Source organism: Microtus ochrogaster, unplaced genomic scaffold, assembly GCF_000317375.1.
Source record: "Microtus ochrogaster isolate Prairie Vole_2 unplaced genomic scaffold, MicOch1.0 UNK29, whole genome shotgun sequence".
NCBI classification, from domain to species: Eukaryota; Metazoa; Chordata; class Mammalia; order Rodentia; family Cricetidae; genus Microtus; species Microtus ochrogaster.
The window spans coordinates 478,185-500,929 of NW_004949127.1; the positions used below are offsets into that span (position 1 = coordinate 478,185).

A 22,745-nucleotide genomic window follows, 5' to 3' on the forward strand; every position below is an offset into this window, starting at 1 on the left:
CATCATATAGTGTATTTACAGTACTAGAAACGTGCATCATATAGTGTATTTACAGTACTAGAAGCTTCTTTTTCATTTTGAATGCATCTAGGGTGAGTGTCTTATATTATTTGCTTGGTAAAGTGAAAGTCTTTGGTAGCCTGGCACTTGCCATCTTCCTAAGTGTTAGAGCAAGTTTAAGTCCTAGTTGGGTGGCATGGAAGTTTCTCTAAAAGCCCTCATTTGTGTGACTCGGGGTCATTGGAGAGTAATGTCGGATGTTTGCTACTGAGCACGGTTCTCTTTGGGTGGGTAGGCAAGGAGGTAAAAGAGTTAGAATGATGTCAGATCAATTCAAAGAGAGAAAATGTGGACAGGCCTGTTACCGAACAAAGAGAGATTAGAAGACTTTGATCAGTATACATGCCACTGAGGAAATGGCCTTTCTTGGGGCAGGGGTGGTCTTTCTGTGTGGGCTGTCTCCAAACTGGAAGCAGTGAAGGGCACTCTGCTCGCTGCTACAGTATATGAGCTCAGTTGCTCGACACGCCCACCTGCTTTTCTTGACTGTCTGCCTTGGAAGTTGGTAATCTAGACCTGGCTGGCTCCAACTCTAAGATCTGCCTGCCTCCGTCTCCCCGGTGCTGGGATTAGGGATGTGTTCCCATGCCTGGTGCTGGGATTAAAGGAGTGTGTCCCCGTGCCTGGCCTTTGAAAAGCATTTTGAAAGTACATAGCCAGGAGGTTCTGGTTGATTTCTGTGATTGTTCATGAGAAGGATGGGCAATTATTATTATTTTTTTGCATTTGTGTATTTATTTTTCATTATTTATTTGCTTGATTTAATAAACTGAACATGCATGTGTGGGTATGTTTGTCCGTGTGTCATGTACTGTATGGAGAGTAGAGATCAACATCACGCCTCCACATTTTTTGTGTGTCATCGCCACCTCACAGGCTTACTGTTGAGTCTGCTACTAAGTTGAGGTTTAAGATATTTAGTTGTGAGTGAAATTTGGCTTTTTAAGAAAGAAATGTTGCTTTTGTTTTGTTGCTGTGAGAAGTCTAGCTTGTGTCCTTAAGCATTGGAAGCTGGTGCACTAGCAGTTTTAGTGGGTCTGCTGGGTGGGTATGTGGTCCTGTGATCTGCGCTCGGCCGTAGAGAGAGGCAGATGCTCCTAAGCAGAGCCCACTCTGTGCTGAAGGTTTCCTTGTCATGTTATGTATGTTTTAGGATTGAGTTAATGAATTAAGTTGATAATTGGAGGAAGATTCTAGGTGATTATGTAAAATTTATTTGTATATGAAATTTTTTAGATCAGTATGATTTTGATATATTAGATGCTATTTCATTCATTAAAAAATATTTATTGTGTGTGTGCACACATGTCATGGCATTCCTGTGGAGGCCAGAGGATTAGCTTGAAGGAACTGGCGTTTTTCCATCGTGTGAGCTCTGGGTATCCAATTCAGGTCATCAAGCTTAGCATGTTCCTTCACCTGCTGAATCCTTTCATGGCCCCCAGTAAATGCTGCTTTTCATTGACATTGCATATGTTTAATACACCGATACATTTGCTTTTTTATGCATTTGTAAGAATTCCGAGCCTGAAAAGGCCCAGGACTGACTAATGGTCCTTCCTCACATAGATGAGGACCTGCGTGGACGAGCTGGGGGAAGCCCTCAGACTTGAGTGTGCACTCGGTGTTACTTCCACAAATTGGTGTGCATGTCAGGTGAACCTAGGACACTAATTATGGGTTCCTACCCCCCTTTTTCCCTTGAATTGGGATCTTTTTATGTACTCAGGCTGTCCTGGCACTCAGTCTGTATCTCAGGCTGGCTTCCTGAGAGTGTTGAGAACATAGCCATACTTCACCTAGCTTTAATTACGGGTTAAAAAAACATCAAGTGTTTCATTTGTTGTGTGACTATCTTGCTTTTGCACCTCTGGCTGCACCGGAACTCACTATGCAGGTTAGTTTGGTCTCAAGCTGGTTTTGAGCCTCCTGTCTCTGCCTCCTGGGGGCTGGAATTACCAGCATGTGCTACGATACTGGACTGTGGAGACCTGTCCTTTTTTGTCCAGGTTACACGCTAAGGCATGTATGTGGAAGTCAGGACAACTTTGGAGTTGGTGTTGTTCGGTTTTATGTTGGTGCCGGGGATTGAACTCACGGCATCAGGCTTCTGTAGCAAGTGCCCTCCCTTCCCTCTGAACTGTGTCACTGGCCATTTTTGTTTGTATTTTGAGCTAAGGTCTCACAGTCTCTGGCTGTCCTCGCACTCACTGTAATCCAATCCAGTGAGTTTACAAAGATGTATCTGACTGTCTCCGGAGTGCTGGGGTTATAGGCGTGCACCACCATGCCCCGGCTTCACTGGCCGTCTTAAAATGTGAATTTTAAGATTAAAAAATTTAACTGATATCATTTTTTTATGTCTTTGGTAGTCTGTAATTTGTTCTTGAGTTTATGTGTTATTAAATTATTTTCTGGCATTTTGACATCCTCAAAGCTAAGTTTAGTCCCATAAGCATCTACCAGAAATACTGTTTAAAATCACTGACACATTTAATTTTAAATTTTCGTTATTGTCCAATTTTGAAAGAAGTTTTGACCCACTCTGCTGGTTTGTATATTTTGAACTAATGAAAAAGACATGGTAATGAAAAGAGTTGGTTTCTGTGCTAGTGAACAAATGTGTCTTTCTGTGTGTCGTGACTGTGGTGTGGGGGAAGTCTGTGTGAAGGTGGGTCTGGTACAATCAGGTCTCCTGAAGGCTGCTGCCACTCTGGAGCACAGCTCTGTCTATTTGGCCTTCATCTTCTAGTTAGCCTCCTCAGAGCTCTGAATTCCATTCTTGTTTTTAATCTTGTTTGAAACAGAATGTGCCTTCTAATTGAGCAAATTGGAGTTGAGGGGGAAAGCTCGCCCTCCTGGAACCGAGGGGACATATTGTTAAAGAAAGGAAGTAAATGTACCACTGGGCTGGGAAAATGAGATGGATTTTTTTTAGGGGTGATGGCACAAATTGCACCCACAATTTTGGTAGTGAGAAAGAATTCACCAGTATTTGTTTTTTTTGTTTGTTTGTTTTTTGTTTTAAATAAAAGCACCAACAGAAAAATTTAACCACCAGGTATGCCTTGGTTGTTTCTTAGTTATTGTGCATGCTTGACAACGGTGTGCTCCAGTAGTCGGCTACTCTGCACTTGCAGGGTAGGTTGACAGACTCCTCCATCTAACTTAGTCACTCACTGCAGCAATTAGAACATTACCCATGGGTGCAACAACCTCTGTAGGCTTTTATTTTAATTTAAAAATCTTTCACATAATTCCCTATTTTATTGTCTGAGTACTTGCCTGTGTTTGTGTATGCCTGTAGCGAGTACACATGGCGTGAGGTCGGGAAGGCATGGGGTGGCTGTGAGCACCGTGCAGGTCCGCTGGGAGAGAAGCCATCTCTTCAAGCCATCTCTTTAGCCTCTTCTGGAAGCTTTTTAAACCCTAAGCAGCTTATACAAGTGGTTAAAGTTTGATTTCATCCTTACTTTTAGAGATCAGCAGTTTCATAGATCTTCTATTGATTTATGACCTGTTGATTTTTAATAGTGTTTTCTGAAATTCTCAGTTTATCTATAGAAAAATTATTTCTAAGAAAGTTTTAAAAGACTGGACAGTTATGTAGGTAACAATTGAAGAGATGAGTTCTTGAACATTTCTGTTTGGTTATATTGTACATTATAAAATTACTCCCTTAGGCTGATAACATTTTGTATTAATTCCAGACTGTGTCTTTGAGGGAAACAGGCAAATTATAATGTATAGCACAAGTTATTATCTCTCTTATGTAGCCCTGTGAGGATTGTGCATCTGTATGCATACCAGAGGCTCATGTTGGCTCCTCATCTGCTGTGCATGTGTGTTTGGAGACAGTCTCTATGTGCTCCTGGCTGTCCTGGAATCTTCTGTAAACCAGATAGACCTTAGATCAACAGATCCTCCTGCCTCTGCCTTCCAAGTATTGGGATTAAAGGAGCGTGTCACTTCCTGGCCTCTCCATATTTTTTGATTGGTTTTTATTGAACGTGGGCTCCACTACACCTGGTTTATAAATGAGTTTTCCATTAGGCATTTGCTCAGGGACCAGCTTTGCTGCTGCTGTCAGTCATGAAAACTCTAGAAGCCTCCTTGTCCCTGTCTGAAAACGGGTTAGCATGGTAATACTGGAGCTGTGGATAACCTGTTAGGGACAGGGTTGGCATGGTAACACTGGAGCTGTGGATGGTTAGGGACAGGGTTGGCACGGTCATACTGGAGATGCGGATGGTTAGAGACAGGGTTGGCATGGTAACACTGGAGCTGTGGATGGTTAGGGACAGGGTTGGCATGGTCATACTGGAGATGCGGATGGTTAGGGACAGGGTTGGCATGGTGACACTGGAGTTGTGGATGGTTAGGGACAGGGTTGGCATGGTCATAGTGGAGTTGTGGATGGTTAGGGACAGGGTTGGCATGGTAACACTGGAGCTGTGGATGGTTAGGAATGGGGTTGGCATGGTCATAGTGGAGTTGTGGATGGTTAGGAAGGGGAAGGATTGCAGCACCCACTTGTGATTGCTCTGTGTGTCCCGGGACTGGTGCAGGTTTGTCAGAGCCATCTTGTTTATGCAGGACCAGTACCAGACTTTATTAACACTTGGTGTTTGTTTTTCAAGGTTGCGGGAAGTTTCAGAGAAGCTGAACAAGTACAATTTGAACAGGTAAGAATTTTAAAATGTTTTAAGTTTAGCAATTTTTTGTGGTTGAATGTGCTAAGCAATTGTCCTACCAATGGAGCTGTAGCCTTTTATTAGGAAAAGGGTCCATTTTTTTATACCGTAGTCTAATGTGGTTATTATGGTTTTATTAGATTAAGATTTAGATTAGAGGACTGGGCTCAGTGGTTAGGAGCACTGGCTGTTCTTCCAGAGGACACAGGTTCAATTCCCAGTACCCATGTGGCAGCTCACAGCTGTCTAACCTCAGTTCCAGGGGATCTGACTCCCTTACACCAATGCACATAAAATAAATTTTAAAAAAGTAATTAGATTAGATTAAGAATCTTTGTTTGCGATGTAGCCCTGGCTGGCTGTCTTTGAATTTGATCTGTAGATCAGGCTGGCCTTGAACTCACAGACAGAGATGATGGGAGTAAAGGCTGTGACACCACATCTTTTATTAAGTTACAGTTTCCGTTAACGCTGATTTGTAAACAGTTTGGCTTACTACCCAACTGCAGTGACTATGGTGGATGTTTAGGAATTAGTTCTTTTTGTTTTCAATTAAGAACAATTTCACTTGCATGTTTTTTTTCCTTCTTCCTAGCCACCCGCCTTTGAATGTCCTGGAGCAGGCTACTATTGAGCAGTGTGTTGTGGGACCGAATCACGCTGCCTTTCTTCTTGAGGTGAGGAATGAAAGTGAAGCAATGAAGTCACCTGTGCCTTCATGCTTCCCTTAGTCAAGGAAACAGAAGGTATGGAGGAGGACTGGGCAGTGCCGACCCTGCAGCCCATCAGGCTGTACTGTTCCCAGGCTTTTGTGCTGTTGTGGTCCTCAGCCCAGATGTGGGCTTCCTCTGGAGGGAGGGGCTTCCATTCCTCTGAGCTGACAATCATGGAAAGCAGAATCTGATTACTGAGTAAGTTGAAACTTTAATGTCTTTTTTTAGAATTTTATATATTTTCTTTTCTTTTAGGATGGCAGAATTTGTAGGATTGGTTTTTCAGTCCAACCAGACAGACTGGAATTGGGTAAACCTGATAATAATGATGGGTAAGACTTTTTTTTTTTTTGCATATGTGCAAATGTGTGTGTGTTTATGGTGTTGAGGATCAAACCTAGAGCATAGTATATCGTAAATAAGCACTTTACTACGGAGCTACATCTCTGTCTTGTATTTTGTATTTAATACAATATTTCAGAAAACCCATTTCTGATCTTGATTATCCTCAAACGATTTAAAAAAAAAAAAGGCATGACAGAAAAAATGATCTGCTGGGGTAGGAGATGGCCCAGGTCTTGTACCACATTTGAAGCTGGTCTTGAATCATGCTCAAGATGTCCTATTGCCCTGGTTTCCCAAGTAGAAGGTAGTACAGGTTCGTCCGTGCGTGCCGGTGTGCCTGGCTGACTGAAATGACTTATGTCATGTTTATTGCTATGGACAAATGAAGGAACGCACTTTGAAAGCTGTCAAGTTTTTTTTTCCCTTCAGATTTCGGTCTGTAAAAATTACAGTGTAATAAAGGGTGCTTCCCAAGATACGGCTCCTATTTGATCATTTCCAAGAAAAACATGGTTGATTTTAAAATGTAAAGAAAATTTACTATTTATTATTCATTTCCATTTGAAAATTGACAACTGGTTCTATGAGGAAGGAATGTGAGTGTTGGGCAGCTGCCACCTGGCACACATTTTAGTAGGAGTAGCCAGCATACATACCTGGCAGGAGTTGGGTAGGAGTACCTGTTGGGCAGGCAGACACTGGACAGGAGGTTCGTGCAGGGAAGCCTGGAGGTATCTTCCCAGCAGCCTGGGCTGTGTTATGAAGGTTCATCTCTTGATTTTTCCTAGGTCAAAACTGAATAGCAGCTCGGGGGCAGGGAGGACTTCTAGGCCTGGCAGGACAAGTGACTCCCCATGGTTTCTCTCAGGTTCTGAGACTCTGGGCAGGCTGGCAGGCAACACTCTGGGGTAAGTTGTGTCCAGTTGCTAGCCCTATTCACATAATGCGTGCTGAAGAATTCTGAAAATAATACAAGAACAAAATGATTTTATTTATTAAATCTGGAAGAATACAGTTATTTAGGAAATTAACTGTTATCTGTAGTACATGTCAAACAACAAACATTTCTTCGTTGAGTTGAGATTCTGCATGGCAAGTCTATTGGCATGGCTCCTTGTTGGTTACTTACAGTGGGGTTGAGTAGTCCTCAGAGCCCCTCTGTGTTGACCCCCAAAGCCTAGCTAGTTAGGTGTGACCCTCACAGAAACAGTCTGCTTATCTTGTTTTGTTTTCACTTTTATAGTGGCATTTATTCCTAATCTTAGGTTTTTAATTTATTTTTACTTCTGAAATAATTTGGTTTTAAAACCCTCACAGCTCCAGAGCTTGAGAGGCCAAGCAAGGCAAGGAGGGTCTGGGGTTGGAGGTCAGTCTGGGCTGCAGAGCAAGCAGGACCCTCCCACTCAGCTTCCCCACATCAGCTCTTCCTTGGGCAGAGTTCTGAAGCAAGGACTTAAGATTGTTTGGTAGCCGGGCGGTGGTGGCGCACGCCTTTAATCTCAGCACTTGGGAGGCAGAGGCAGGTGGATCTCTGTGAGTTCGAGACCAGCCTGGTCTACAAGAGCTAGTTCCAGGACAGGAACCAAAGCTACAGAGAAACCCTGTCTCGAAAAAAAAAAAAAAGTTTGGTCCACAGCTCATCCCCATTTTCTCAGTTGTGCTTTTAGGATCCTTTCTCTGGAGGAGGATTCAGTAGCGATCCCTGTAGGATTTGAGTGCCATGCTTCTTTAGTCTCTTGGTGAGGGCAGCTCCTTAGCCCTTCTGTTTTCTTAGCCCCAGATGTGGTTAAGGAGCTTCTTACAGTGCACGTGCATGGTGTCTGGATCTGCTTCTCCTTTCACTCAAATTGACTCAAGAGCAGGCAGTTGGGCGGGAACAGCCCAGTCCTTCCCTTCCCATTTCAGTGGCATGGGATATTGATGGGTCTCACAGGGCTGGGCTGGCTGAGGTTACTTCTGGCTGTTGGGTGAAAATGATGCCCCTGGTACAAACACTCTTCCCCCCTTAGTCATTCACATGGACTTTGTGGAAAAAACCAAAACTAGAAACATTTTCAAGTATGTGACTATCTTGATTTCTCCTCAAGCTTCTGCACATCGATTTTAATACCTTGATGATTGCATGTGTTAGTTGTTACTATAGTAGCATTGGCTAGCAGTTTAAAATTCCATCTTTTTTTTATATTTAACTATAAGGAAGAACTCCCTCTGATTAGTTTCTTTCCCTCCTTTAAATTTTTATGTCTTTCTGCCTAGTGGCTTATATTACTTACATTATTATATTTGGTGTGTGTGTGTGTGCGTGCATGCACTTGCTCACAGGCTTGCTGATGTGTATTGATAACCTGTTAATTATGTTGCTCAGATTGTCTGCCTGATTTAAATGCTCTTAACTGTTTAAGGTAGTTATAATATCTATGACAGAATGACAAATAGAGTGGTGGAATTTTATGAATTTACCGATGAAACATGCCCCAGATACAGTAATATAGACTAGCACATTTGATTTTGGATAAAACCTCCAAAGAGGACTGTGACTAGTTTTAAGACTTGAAATGCAGAGAATTGCTCATGTTTGAGCTGACCCTCAGTTGACCACTCTTCCCTACCATTCCCTGCTTGACCCCTGACACCTTACCATATTGAGCTGCTGGTCGGTGTGGCAAAGCGGCATTCACACGCCTGATTTCATCAGGTTTGCAGAGACCTGGTCTGTTCAATGGGAATGTGAGATTGTGACAGGTCACTCTGAAAACTAAACTTTCCAGTCAAGTATGCACGTGCTTTTCTTTGATTTGTTCTCTCCCTATTCATCCATCCGTTAACACGCTTTAGAGTTTGAAATGTATGGCACTTGAGAATTGAGGACAGACAGATCTTGAGTTCGCAAAGGGATATCATTAACCACAAACGTTGAGTAGGATATAGTGGAGTAGGAGCAAGAGCGTCCTCCTGGACCCTGTCCTCTCTTCCCTAGAGATCTGGCTAGCTCACTTTGAGCTAAATGGTTTCCATTTCAGTGTGTGTTCGAAAGACTTTGGGATAATCACGCTGTTTCTTTTCCCTGTCAGTAGGATATCTGAGAGGTGGTCGTTTATTTTCACTGGTCATCTTAAGACCTTTTTTCCTTTGGTTTTTGTGTTCAGCAGTTTGGACTAAAGACTGCCTTGCTGTTTTCTCCCATTAATAATTACTTAATGTATATATCGTGAGATGTTTCAAAAATCTATTGTTTTTCTTAACTCACTTTGAACCAGGTTGGAAGTAAGAGTTCATTTATCTGGGAGAAGAGAGTTATAATTAACTTGTTAACTTACTTAATAGTGAGGCTAAAAAAGGAGCTGTGGCTGTCAAAAGTCTTTGCTGTTGTCATTTAATACATAGGTAGGCTATAAGCTGCCTTTCACTGGCTTGGACTCTACAGTCCTTGTGGATTTCGTCTGAACTAATCATTTACTATGGATTTTGGATTGAAAAGTGAAGCAGATACTTGGAAATTGTAGGTTGAAGCTGGCCAGGTAGGAAAGGTGGTACATAGCAGGACTCTGACAAACCGGATGTTTGAGGGTGTGGAGGATCACATGTGGTGTGTGAGCATGTGTATGCTGGTGCTTGCACCTGTGCATATGCCCAGACAGGAGATTGTCAGCTGTCTCCTTTCTCTGCCTTACTCCTTTGAGGCAGGGTCTCTTTCCAGAACATGGAGCCCTATGTTCATCCAGGCTAGCAGCCACGGAGTCCCAGTGGTTGCCCTGCCTCTTCCCACGTATCCCTGGGTTGACCGTTGTACATAGGACCATACCCAGCTTTTTATGTAGGCTGGGTTTTGAACTCAGCTCTGCATGCTTGCACGGGAAGCACTCTTATTGTTGAGTTCTTCAATACTCGGTTTTATCTAATGTGGTATTTTACTTCCAGCATGCCATGTAGGATTCTGTGATATTTATTTTTCTTTCCATTTCTCTTAAGTGGGAAGTTTCTCAGACTCTTTTTCTTTAAACAAACAAAACTAGGTACTTTAAAAATATAGTTTACAAATTATCTGGACTACACTTGGTGTGAAGCTATGGGCACACTATGTGATTTTCAGCCCTTTTGTGTAATCTTGAGTGCTGTATGGCTGGGTTAGAATTGTAGCATTGATTTGATAATTTTACAGAGCAGAGTCACTCTTTTCCATTATGTTTTAGTTTAATATTTAAGAAAATTGTAACTCTATTATCGATAAAAGGTATTACACATTCAGTACTTACCCGGTGCTATGTGCTTAGCATAACATTAATCTTTGTCTAAAGCACGTTTAGGAGAAATGTGGGTATGGGGCAGATATTCAGTTTGAATTCTGATAGGTTAGATGGAATGGGCAATCCCTATAGCCACAGTTGGAGTCGTGGGTGACTCACCTCAGTGCAGGGGTTCCTGGAGCAGAGCTTCCTGTGTCGTTACAGTGAATGAAGCTCCTGGTGCCAGAGGCAAACACACAGATCCCTTTGTAGGCGGACTTTCTTCCCTGGTCCTCTGTCTTGGCGTTCATACCTCTTGATGGTTTTAGTCTGCGACGTGTGTGAGATGAACATGTGTGAGCCCAGTCTATCCCATCAGGTCCTAGTGCCTGCTTAAGGGAAAGTGGCAGAAATCACTTGGTAGAAATAGCAATTCCTTTCTTTTGTGTTCATTGATCACAAAGATTATTTACCAAACTGGATATTTTTAGATGAAATTAGGAATGAGGTTCAGACATTAGACACTCTCACAGGTGACTGCGACTACTCTACTTAATATATTTTTTCGAATCTTGGTATGTTTCTCCCACTTTTTGCACGTATGTGTGGGTGTTTGTGGTATGGATGTGGTTGTGTGTGCATCCCTGTGTGTGTGTGTGTGTGTGTGTGTGTGTGTGTGTATTAATGGTCACTCTCCTGTAGTTCCTGCAGCAGGGCACTGAATTGGGACTCACCTACTAGCTAGGCTGGCTGGCTAAGAAAATCTGGGGACTCTGCTGTTTATTCACGGGCTTAACTAAGTCCCCAGACATGCCCCTACCCCTTTTGTTTTGGGTAAGGTCACAGTATGTAGCCCAGGCTGGACTTCTCTATCTCCTGAGTCACAGGGAAACACCGCCATGCCTTCCTCTGTATGCAGGTCTTGAACAAAGATGGAAAGGATGTTGTATTTATTGCTTAAAAGTAAATTTATATTTACATGTTATAAAATCAGACAGTTATTTTATAGTTTATTCCCAAATTTTAACTAAATAGCTAACATATAACAGTGTGACTCAGCTTTATATCTTTGAGTTGTTTGAAGATTGTAAGTTCACAAATCATCCCATGTGCAGGAGCCGCTGGAGTTCTGGAGTGGGCGGGAGTGGAGGAGGCTCCTCTGGGAGGTCATCTGCTGGAGCTCGCGATTCCCGGAGACAGACTCGAGTCATCCGCACAGGACGGGATCGGGGGTCTGGGCTCCTGGGCAGCCAGCCCCAGCCAGTTATCCCAGCATCTGTCATCCCGGAGGAGCTGATTTCACAGGTACGCTGGCAGAACCTTTCCTACAAAGGCAAGAGGGGGAGGTGAGGGCCTAACCCTAAAGCGTTGAAAAATGGGGCTTTTTCTTTACTGATTTAGAAAGCTGACTTTAGTAATAATAGAAAGCACAGCACTGTCCCTTGTTTATTTTAGGCCCAGGTTGTCTTACAAGGCAAATCCAGAAGTGTCATTATTCGAGAACTTCAGCGGACAAACCTTGATGTAAACCTTGCTGTAAATAATTTACTCAGCCGAGACGATGAAGATGGAGACGACGGGGACGACACCGCCAGTGAATCCTACCTTCCTGGAGGTCGGTGCCTCCTCTCACACTTTTCTCCTGCCCCCCCCTGCTGCTCTGGCTGCCCGCTAGAATTTTAAGGGCTAACTGCTGACTATGTCTGTCTTTTGGAAGGTGGTGGATAGCTCTTGGCTGTGCACTTTGATTATAAAGTTCCTTTATAACCATCCATTGGATTTGTGCTAGATCCTAATTAACAAATGTTTATATTGCATGGATTTATCCCTGCTTGACATATGGGATGTTGTTGTTTTTAAATGTCATTACTGAACATTGGTACTTACTGAACTGCATTTATATTTTGTGTGTATTTTGTTTTTATTGCATCATTAAGTATCTTAACAGTGGTCTTTAATTTACTAAATAGAGCCTGCAGCAATTATACATGTTTTCTAGTTCTTAAGATCTGTGTTCATAATGTTAATTTTATTTTTTAGATCCTGCAGTGAAAACAGTCTCTGATTTTAATGTATTTTAATTTTTAGAGATCTTTAGTGGTCTACAGATACATTATCTATAGCGTCTTAACTTATATTTGTTTGTTTTTATTTGTAGAAGATCTTATGTCTCTTCTTGATGCTGACATTCACTCCGCCCACCCAAGTGTCATTATTGATGCGGATGCCATGTTTTCTGAGGACATTAGCTATTTTGGTTACCCTTCTTTTCGCCGTTCATCACTTTCTAGGCTAGGCTCATCTCGAGGTAATTTTGCATTTATTTCTTGATTTGTGGGTTGGCTATGTGGAAAGATAGTGGTAAATTCGCCTGTATCTGAGCTCAGATATGATAGTAGGGTGAAGTCACTGCATTCAGTTTGCTTGAGAGCCTTGACTTTAAAACTAGGTTTTGTATTTTGGAGTGCCATGATAGAATTTTAGAGAGGATTTTATTGTATAAAATAAACCAAAGGCTATGACTTACCTAAGTATATTTTTACCTAGTAAGATAGATTTTGATCTAACTGAAAGCAGAATTCTAGTTTACAGTGATATGCAGCATTCAGAAAAAGAAAATCTCCTTAGTTTGTTGATTAAAACAACACAGTAGTGTTCATTTTAAATGCTGAGCAGACGTACGAGTGAAAATGAAAAACCGAGCAGGACTGACTGGTACTAAACGGACAGACATATTTGCCTTATTAATGTGCTGTTTAAAATCTTTAAAGGTGTTAGTGCAGGTTTGGAGCTACTTTAGCTTACATTATTACTGTTTAAAACCTCTAAAGGTGTTAGTGCAGGTTTGGAGCTACATTAGCTTACATTATTACTGTTTAAAATCTTTAAAGGTGTGTAGTGCAGGTTTGGAGCTACGTTAGCTTACATTATTACTCAGGGAAATTTTCTTTTTGCTTTCCAGAGTTCAAAACTGCTTGATTTAAATAATAGACAAAATAAGCCAAAATTAGAATAATTAGTAAAGTGGAAAAGATGCCGTGCTCTGCAGATACTGGTTTCTGACCGTGTCGGCTGTGGCTGTCACCTCTCACATGAACACATGTCGCAGCTCAGACTTTACCGCTTTAACAGGGCCGTGTGTTGAATTTTGAAACACATATTTTCTGACATTAGCAACTCCTAAATATCTGTTTGTTAAGTTCATTCTGTGTAGATATTTTTGTTTGAATCATGAAGTAGCTGTACTAACCACTGTTGACTTGGGCAGTGTGGCAGTTTATGTTGTTTCAGTGGTGTTGGGAAATTGAAGCCAAAGCCTGTCACATGCTGGGCAAGTGGTTTGCCTTGCATGACATGCCTAGCCTCACGCAGTAGTTGATGTGGTTCAGCTATGTATTGTCCAAAAGGTTTCTTTTTACTATATTATTAATTTTTCAGGACAGGGTTTCTTTGTGTAGCCCTGGCTGTAATTGAAATCACTGATTGACCTTCCCCTGCCTCTCCCAAGTGCTGGAAATGGAAATTCAGGTGTTTGACACCACACCTGGCTCTTTGGACGATTTTCAAACGTAGCCTACAAACATCCAAAAATGGAGCTGTAGCTTTAATTTGAGGCCAATTTTAAGGGATAGTACAGAAAGATTTATGTAGAAAGGTTCTCCCCTTAAAAAACACCCAAACAAAAACGCCTGTCTGTTTCTCAAAACATTTAAAATGATTTATCCAACATGATAAATTTATCTTATAAATTTATCTTTAACAAAGACTTGAGTTTTTACTTTATCGAAATATAGTTCAGCCTATTTAAGCTTTTCTGTTTGTTCATTGAGAAAACAAACCTCGAGGATTTGGAGGATTTGTAACATTTGTTAGTTACATTTGATACTCTTGGTTTGTGCCTTAGCTAGGGTTTCTGTTACTGAGATAAAACACCATGACCAAAAGCCCTTCAGGGAGGAGAAAGGTTATTTCAGTGCGAACTACTACTACATCACAGTCTCTGAGGCCCAGCACTCATGTGTGGCGGGAGAGCCAAGGAGGATGTTGTGGCTGGTTTGTTTTTCATGGCTTGCTCAGTCTACTTTCTTAGAGCACCCAGAACCTGCCTTCTTACAGCCCCACATAGGACTGGGCCTTTCCACACCAGCCACTTTTCAGGAAAATCCCACGGACTAGTCTGGTAGGGGCATTTTCTGAATCCATGTTTTTTTTTCCCCCCTAGATAACTTGGCCTGTGTTGTGTTGATATAATAATTAGCCAGCCCAGTTGGTGTACTTGTATTTAATGTTTTGAAACTCTATTTTATAAACCAAAGACTCTTATTCTAAGTTTTCTAATGATATAATATGAATTTCATATGAATAATGAAGTAATAAAATAATTCTAGAATATTTAAATCCATTAAAAAAAGCCACCAAACCAAACTTGGAATAATTCTACTCCAAAAACGACCTCTGCATAGTTTGAAAAAACACTAGCGTATAATCTTTATCTAGTCACTTGAAGGGTCAATGTTTGAATGTTGCATGTCAGCCTAGTTAGATATTGATCGTATGCATTTTGAGTAGATGAAGTGCTGTTCGCTGCGTCCTGCAGGGTGTGTACTAGAGAGTGGCTTACTTTTATCCCACTGGTGTGACCCGATTGCATACCAGTTCTCCTTCTTCCCTTAGAGAGAGACTCCGAGCTTTTGCGGGAACGAGAATCTGTTCTACGGTTGCGGGAGCGAAGGTGGCTTGACGGGGCCTCATTCGATAATGAAAGGGGCTCTACTAGCAAGGAAGGGGAGCCAAACCCGGATAAGAAGAACACACCTGTCCAAAGTCCGGTGTCCCTGGGGGAAGATTTACAGTGGTGGCCTGATAAGGTATTTGGGAAAAGTTTTGTACTTTCAAGTAGATTCCTAACAACCGTCCCTCCGTAAAGAGTTTACTTTTCGTCCTGTTGTTTGCGGGGCTATTAAAAGAGGCAGCACTTTTAAAGTGCTCATCTGCCTTTTGTTTTAGAAGCATCTTCTGGAGCTTTGCCCAAGCCATGGACTGCTCGTCCAGTGGTGCTGCTGCTACTGCTTGCTGAGTGAATCAGAGAAGTTGGGGAGATAGTTCCAGCCACACATGGGCACTTATCCTCCGGGACATTTTTCCTGGGGATAATTAAAATAATCGTTATTCTTTGGTAGAGATGTACTTTGCTGAATTTGATATGCCAGATGGACCCTAGTTTCTACAGGACAGTCTCTGGTCACCGAAGCAGTGTGCATGTCAGAACAGGATGAGGCTCTCCATTTCATGACAGTGTGTTCTGACATACCCTTTGATCTGTGACACTGGGCCTAGGAAAACAGAACACTAAGTAAGCCCTCGAGTGTATGTAGGGCTTGTCTCTGCAGTCACCTCTGCCACAGTGGAGTCTGCTGTGGTGTGTGTTCCACTGTCTTCAGCGGTCAGTCCATTTTCAAAGGCCTTTACAGATGTTCTTAGCATCCATGTTCTTCACTCATAAAAAACCATGTCCTCTTTCCCCCAATTCCCCAGATAGTGAGTGGACTAAGTCCTAAGCGTAAATAAACTGAGTTTCTGGTTCACACCCCTGACCCTAGTGTTTGGGAAGGTGAGGAAGCAGGAATTGAAGGCCAGGCTGGACCACATGAGGCCCTGTCTTATGCAGGGGAAAGGGCGTGGGGCATCTTGGAGGTTAGTCACCAGCAGATGGAGAGTCTGATCTGAGTTTTATCTTTTATTTCTTTGAACTCAGATTTGGGGAAATATTCAACCTTCTATATTTATGTTTTCCCATAGCATCAATCTTAATTCAGTCAATGTATTTTTTGCTACTTAGTTCACATGGGAAACTTGAATATAAGAGGGGCCATGTACTATGTCTTTGGGCTGCTATTGTTGGCAGCTAGCATGCTTTCCCTGAATTGTATTTTCTTAGCCACCTTCCTTCTCCTCCTGTGGTAGTGTTTAAGCCATCAGTAGCTGCCCCCTCCATCTCCCTCCTTTTCTTCCCTTTCTCCTATTCTCCCTCCCCGCTGTCTTCCCCCTCTTGCTTTCCTCTTGCCCTCCCCTTCTCCCTCTCTTTCTCTGACCCTTCCCTCCTCCTTCCTTTCTTCCAACTGTGGGGGCTCAGACATTATTGTTCTCATTTCTCTTGCCTGGGTCCTTAGAGCTCTGTTACTTGTTTTGTTTTCACCAGATTGGTTAAGGGTTGTGATTCCTGAGGAGGGGAAGGTAGGAGAGGGGCTACAGGAAGTGTATAGGCCACAGAGACAAACAGGATTGGGATGCAGTTGTTAGCTGCAGCAACTGCCCTCTGCTGAGAACTCAGGGTCCCCAGCTCAAGAGAGTTGGGAATGTTGTGCTGGAGTTAACACTTGAGAAGCAGAGCAGGTGGAGAGCGTGTGTCTGGTGTGTGCTGACTGATTGCTGCTAGAGACCTTTGCTTTGCTAGGTACGGGGACTGTATTGAAAACTGGAACTTTCGTGAAGTTTCAAGTCTATTACAAGATACAGATTATAATCACTTAGACATTAATACTTGAAATGTGAGTTTGATAGCTTTTGCATGTTTTAAAATTTGTCTGTCTGTCTGTCTCTATATATATTTATCTATGTCTGAAACAGGGTTTCTCTATGTAGCTCTGGGCCCTGAATCTCACTCTTTAGACCAGACTGGCCTCGAACTCATGGTGCTGGGATTAAAGGATAATGTATTTCTACATTTCAGTATATGAAAAGGTAGTCTTAATTTTGTATACTATAGTCATCAGAATTTTATAGTTTGTGTTTGAACTATATTCATTTTTTATGTTTTATGTATATCAAATATTTTTATGCATGTATGTTTGTGTCTGTTGTGTTTGGTGTTCCTGGAAGTCAGAAGAGGGTGTTGGAAGGTTGTTAGATGCCGTACTAGTGCTGGGCTTGAACCTGGGTCCTCTGGAAGAGTAAGCAGAGCTCTTAACCACTGAGCCATCTCTTCAGCCCTGTCCTCTTAGTTGCTATAAACTTTGAGCACTCTAGCAGTGCTCACATGACTTGATAGTGGTACAGTTAGCAAGGAGGCCAGAGCCTGGGCAGGGTCCCTTAAATAGGAAATAGTCTCTTTTGAGGTAAAAAAAAAAATTAATGTATCTCATTTTTTAATTTCAGGGAATTACCTAATTCACATTCTTTCATTTTTAGACTCATTTTCTTATTTATTGTGTTTATTCCTGTGGGTGCCACAGCCTCCATTTGTGTATAGAGGTCAGTGGACTACAGACTCAGAGGAGTGTGTGCCCAAAGGGGACAGAGTCACCGTAGCTGTTGCGTGCACAGGGGTTGGGGTAGTCAGCAGAATCTCCTGTTTGTCACAAAAGGGTTAGAGTTAGAGGAAGGCACCTGAAACAATTAGAGCATATGCGCTGTATGATTTCACTTTAATGTAGAATCTTCAAAAAAGAAAAGCCGAATACAGTTGGTCATCACAGATCCTTGGCATGGGAAGATGGTGTGAAAGGACCTGGATATAATGTCGCGCATGCACATGCATGTCTAGAGATCTAACTACCACTGGAAAACAGTTAAATAAGTAGGCATCAGCTGACTTGGTTCTAGCTCTAGGAGATGAGATGTTTGAGTCTGCTCAGTCATGGTGGCCATCTACTGTAAAATGCTGGAGAATCCTGTGCAAACCGCAAAGGTGTTTCATATACCCCTTCCCCCTCCCCCTGTCCCCATAAATAGCCTCACTAAAGTAAAAGCTTTGCTTTGGTTTTGACAATACATTTAAAGGATGCTTCCACTCCTCATTGCTGAGCTGCCAGGAAGGGCTTGATGGTGGTGGCTGTCTGGGGGTATTGAGAAGGGATCATCAGATCAGCACTTAACTAACACTCATGTCCTGGATATGTTTTCAGATAGTTTAGGGGAATTAAGTACCTGTATTCCTACCAACTCTGTGCACACGAAGTTGTGTGCGTTATCTCTTGAAGGTGCTGAGAGAGGCTGACCTGTGGTACCTGGCTCTGACTAGAAGGTACCATTGGAACATGCTTATTGACTATGCTGCCTCATATTAACGGTTTTCATGTGGATGCATATGAGTTCTAGAAGTTTAAATGTTTTATTGATAATTTGACATTTCTAAAAAGCGTCCATTAAAAGTTAGCTCCATTTAGGCGTGACGGCACACACATAAGATCCCTGCTCTCTGGAGGATTGCCGTTTGTTCAGGATTGGCTTGTACTTCACAGCAAGTACCAGGCCAACAAGACAAAAACAAGGCTTACAAATGTGTAAACTGCAGTTTGATGAGATGAGTAAGATGAGACAGGACGACACAGAGCACAGGAAAGAAAGAGGTGGAGCAGGGCAGGGCAGCCGACTGCTGATGCTGGCCATTTTCTTCACGGTAATGTGCTGCGCTTAGTTTTAGCGACATGTGGTGAACAAGGGATTTTCCCCCCGTCCCTTCCCTAGGCTGGTTGTTGTACCGTTCATCAACATCACCCATAGCAGATTTCCAGGTTCTGTGACATCAGCCCAGGTGAACAGTGGGCTGCCATGCTTGGAAGCCATTTTATTGTTTTTTGAGTAACAATCAGTTCTGAGAGGGTCTTGTCACTGACCCTCTGCAGTTTGGGTGTTTTGTCTGGGCTGTGCAGCCCTCAGGAGAACATTTCTGTAAGGCGTTGGCATCAGTTTTCTGTGGTCACTGCGCAGTTGTGACCACTGGCCTGAAGTCTGTAGAACTCACAGTAGGAGCTCACTGGGAAGCACTTGCTGGAGTGTGATGCGTCAGCACTATCGTCTGCGCTGTCCTGAGGTGTGGAGAGATTCCCGTGGGGACTGATAGGAGAGAGGCGTCACTGATGCTGAAACAGTTTTGAGGTAGTAAGTGGGCATCGACCATGATGGTGCCCGAGAGCTCACGGTATGCTTGTAGAACAGTGAGTGCACAGAATTGCTGCTGTAGCCCAGGAAGTAGAAGTGGTGCGCTGGTCGGAGTATATTGTAGATGGCTGTAGTCAACTTGCCAAGCAATTGAAGACTTGATCTTTGATGACTAATGGTCCAAAAAAGTCTCTAGGAAATTACTGTGATGAGATTGGTGAGGTTTTTGTCTGTGTTTAAGGAAGTGACACTGTTGATATCATAAAGGAGCAGGAAAGGGGACATCTGGTCAGTTGTGATCATGGCAGGATTGTTGGGGGACTGTGAAGACCTTAACCAAAGTAGGAATAGTGGGGGCCAAGGAGGGAGACCCACTCTAGGACTGGTTGCTAGATGATGAGAGAAAAAGAAGAGTAGAGATAGATCCCAAGAGTACACAGTGGGTGATGGGCTCATTGTGGAGGCAGGGACCACCTATGAGGGTGGGAGTATCTTCTTGTGGAAGATGATGCTTAAGGAAGCCTACACTTGGGTATGTCTTAGTTTCTGCAACTCTTTGAGAAGCTCATACTTGTGCTTTTGGGTGTGATTTACTTTCTTCTGAGTCTCTCTCTCTTAAGATGTATGCATAAGCCTGTACTGAGATATGTTTATTATATCCTTGCTTCCTTTTAGAGAGTATTGCAGATAAACCAGGGATTTGTATTTCAAAGCTTAGTGTGCTAGTTGATTGAGCTACTGAGGCTGAAGGTGGAATGTAAGGGGACAGTGATGCAATCTGGGGGGACATACAGTGTGTGAGGGAGTTGGAGAAAGGACACAAAGCAGCTGTGTAGCCCAGGCTATTCCTGGGCATTAGGACTTAGATGGTGTGGCAGCATCCGTTCCTGGCTTGTAGAGTTCGAAGGGGCAGATGGATGAAACAGATAGGTTATCCATTTGGCGCTTGGAGGGACTATTATATTTGTTTCAGAAGCAGTTAAGTGAGAATTCAGTTTGCCACAAGGCAGACTAAAAGACAGACTAGTTTTAACGGTTGTTGTGGGAAAGGGGCATACGAAGGGCTGTGTTCTGTGTGCCTGTCTGTGAAGGTAAGAGGTCTTTCTCTGCACACAGGAGGTGGTAAGAGCTTTCATTCTGTAACACAGAGGTGGGGATGCAGGAAGCCTGTGTCTGGGAACTGTTGTTGTTTGGGTCCAGCAGTGTAGTCATAGCTTAATCTGACCAAGCATTTGTTTTATAGTAGGTCATGTGCCTACTATATTAGTTCACACCCCTTCCAGATATTTATTAAAATATTTATTTCAGATGTGAAGAATGGTTTTAGAGAAATAACGTAATTGAAATCAAGTCATGTTAGTAAGTGGACCTAGATTTTGGGCTCCCCTCTGTTGATATATTTAAGTTTGTTGTGATTTTGTTTGTTTGTTTTTTGAGTGGGTTTTTCTGTGTAGCTCTAGCTGTCCTGGACTCACTCACTCTGTAAACCAGGCTGGCAGTGAACAGAGAGCCACCTGCCCCTGCTTCCTAAGTACTGGGATTAAAGGCATGCGCCACTACCGCCCAACTGTTAAATTAAATTTCAGCTAAAGGACTGAGAGGAGAGAATAAGATAGGGAAGGTAAGATGTGGTGCACTTCCTGCCAGGAAGGCGGGGGTGGCCTTCCAGTGCCCTGGCGTAGGGAACAGAGGATTGGGTGACTCAAAGAATGTAAATTCTTTTGGGTGGTATCTTTTGACGCCATTTTTAAGGTGACTTGAAATGGTTGGTTGCAGATGCAGAAAGATGGAGATCAGTGCTCTCTTGTGTATTCTGAAGCCTAGCCTGTTTATAGCCCTTGACAAAGGAAGGTTCTTTACTGCATGTTCTGTTTTGAGGTTTCTGGGCAATTTTATGGTTCAGTCATTGTTCTTATATTAAAATAATTACGTTATTTACATTCATTACTTGTTTTTATATATAATTGCATCCTGGTCGATTACATGTCTTTCCCCCTTAAAAGTTAATGAACTTTTACCTTAAAAAAGCACATGGGTGTCAGCGGGGAAAGGTCTCTACCCCCCGCCCCCCCCAATCTAGCACACTCACTGAGTATTTTCTATGGACTGTTGTGAGGTTGGCAAAGGTCATCTGATAGTGTTCTGGGCTGTGCGATGTGTGAGCTGAGAGGAAGGCAGGGTGAGAGCAGCTACAGCGTCAGAGCTGCTGAGTCTTCTGCATAGACTTGTTGAGGACAGGGAATGGGTTATCTGAAGGTGGAAGCAGAGACAACATTGAGAACAGTCCTGGTGAATATCGTCCTGGAGACAGGAAGCAGGCTAGCATGGCTGAAGGAGAATGAGTTCCTAGGAGCCAGGGACTTGTGAGGGTCTTGAGATTGTGACTTATCTGCCTATGTAAGCAGTGGTTAAAAGCCAAGCCTGAACCAAGTGATCTGACCAATTTGTATTTTATTTCTACTTTATAGGATGGAACAAAATTTACCTGCATTGGGGCTCTGTATTCTGAGCTTCTGGCTGTCAGCAGTAAAGGAGAACTGTATCAGTGGAGATGGAGTGAACCTGAGCCTTACAGAAATGCCCAGGTAGTTTATTATGTTGACTCTTGGAATGAATGACTACATATCAACATAAGAAATAGTAATCATTCAATAATCATTTTTCGTATGCTTTTAAAGAATCCTTCATTGCATCATCCACGAGCAGCATTTTTGGGATTGACCAACGAGAAGATCGTCCTCCTGTCTGCAAACAGCATACGAGCGACTGTAGCGACTGAGAACAACAAGGTGGGAAGCATTGCGCATTCAGGATGGTTTATTTCATGGGTAGTTGGGCGTTCTTCCTCTGCCCTCCACCTTCCATTCTGATGCGTGTCCGTACTAAAAGCCTGGTAACGTTTACAATAGTCCTTCCATCTTTTCATTTTTTTGTTGGCAGTTTATACTATAATGTAACTTTGAAACTATTTATAATTTCTTAGTCTACTTGTGTGTGGGCGCACATGGCGCATTGGAGAGACAGTGTTCTTCTCACACGTTTGTGGGTTCTGGTGGTTGAACTTTTAGGCTTATCCTGCCAGCTTTGTGTATAAAGTCGCTTTCTCCTGTTAATGGAAGAAAAGAGAGTGTAACCAGGAAAAGCTAGGAAGGAAAGTGCTAAGAGACAGAAGGAAGGGCTTAAGGAGCTATAAGAGATGGATGAACTGTTGGGATTGATGCTCCACTTGAGATGAGGTCAGGCTGTCAGGGTGCTGTGGCTGGAGACTGGCATTGCACTTCACATGAGGTTAGGCATGAAGTTTTTCATGAGCATGATGAGTGTTTTGCTTCCTTGCACGTGCGTCAGAGCACCGTGTGCATGCGCGGTGGCCAGAGGAGGGTGCCGGATCTCCTGGAATGGGAGTTAGAGTTGATTGTGAGCCTTAGTGTGGATGGTGGGAACCAAACCTTGTCTCTGCAAGAACAGCAATTGTTCCTACTCCTGAGCATCTCTCCAGGAGCCTCTTCTGGAGTGCTTGCTTTCGTTTTGTTGCACTCTGAGCATTGCAGACTTGGAGTTGATGCTGACCACACGGGTTTCCAAAGAGACTTCTTTTACTTAAGCCTCTACTATTATTTCCCGTAGGTTGCTACATGGGTAGATGAAACACTAAGTTCTGTGGCTTCTAAGTTAGAGCACACGGCACAGACTTACTCTGAACTTCAAGGAGAACGGATAGTTTCTTTACATTGCTGTGCCCTTTATACCTGCGCCCAACTGGAGAATAATTTATATTGGTGGTAAGTGGTTTTTTTTTGTTTGTTTGTTTGTTTTTTTTTTTTTTTTTT

The 22,745-nt window shown here is 42.8% G+C and overlaps 1 protein-coding gene across 4 annotated transcripts in view; it reads left to right on the forward strand.

Moving 5' to 3' along the window:
- The window catches only part of Ubr5 (ubiquitin protein ligase E3 component n-recognin 5), a 111,066-nt gene that overhangs the window by 30,389 nt on the left and 57,932 nt on the right, over positions 1 to 22,745 (forward strand). For 2 of the 4 annotated variants that reach the window (XM_026789773.1, XM_005368109.3), the window contains exons 2-12: positions 4,701 to 4,745; positions 5,350 to 5,431; positions 5,723 to 5,799; positions 6,601 to 6,720; positions 11,151 to 11,340; positions 11,491 to 11,650; positions 12,194 to 12,343; positions 14,692 to 14,903; positions 21,384 to 21,500; positions 21,594 to 21,704; positions 22,543 to 22,697. In XM_026789773.1, the coding sequence (XP_026645574.1) occupies positions 4,701 to 4,745; positions 5,350 to 5,431; positions 5,723 to 5,799; positions 6,601 to 6,720; positions 11,151 to 11,340; positions 11,491 to 11,650; positions 12,194 to 12,343; positions 14,692 to 14,903; positions 21,384 to 21,500; positions 21,594 to 21,704; positions 22,543 to 22,697 (1,419 nt within the window). The remainder of the gene's footprint in view (positions 1 to 4,700; positions 4,746 to 5,349; positions 5,432 to 5,722; positions 5,800 to 6,600; positions 6,721 to 11,150; positions 11,341 to 11,490; positions 11,651 to 12,193; positions 12,344 to 14,691; positions 14,904 to 21,383; positions 21,501 to 21,593; positions 21,705 to 22,542; positions 22,698 to 22,745) is intronic. The other 2 variants (XM_026789774.1, XM_005368110.3) reach the window with 1 other exon arrangement.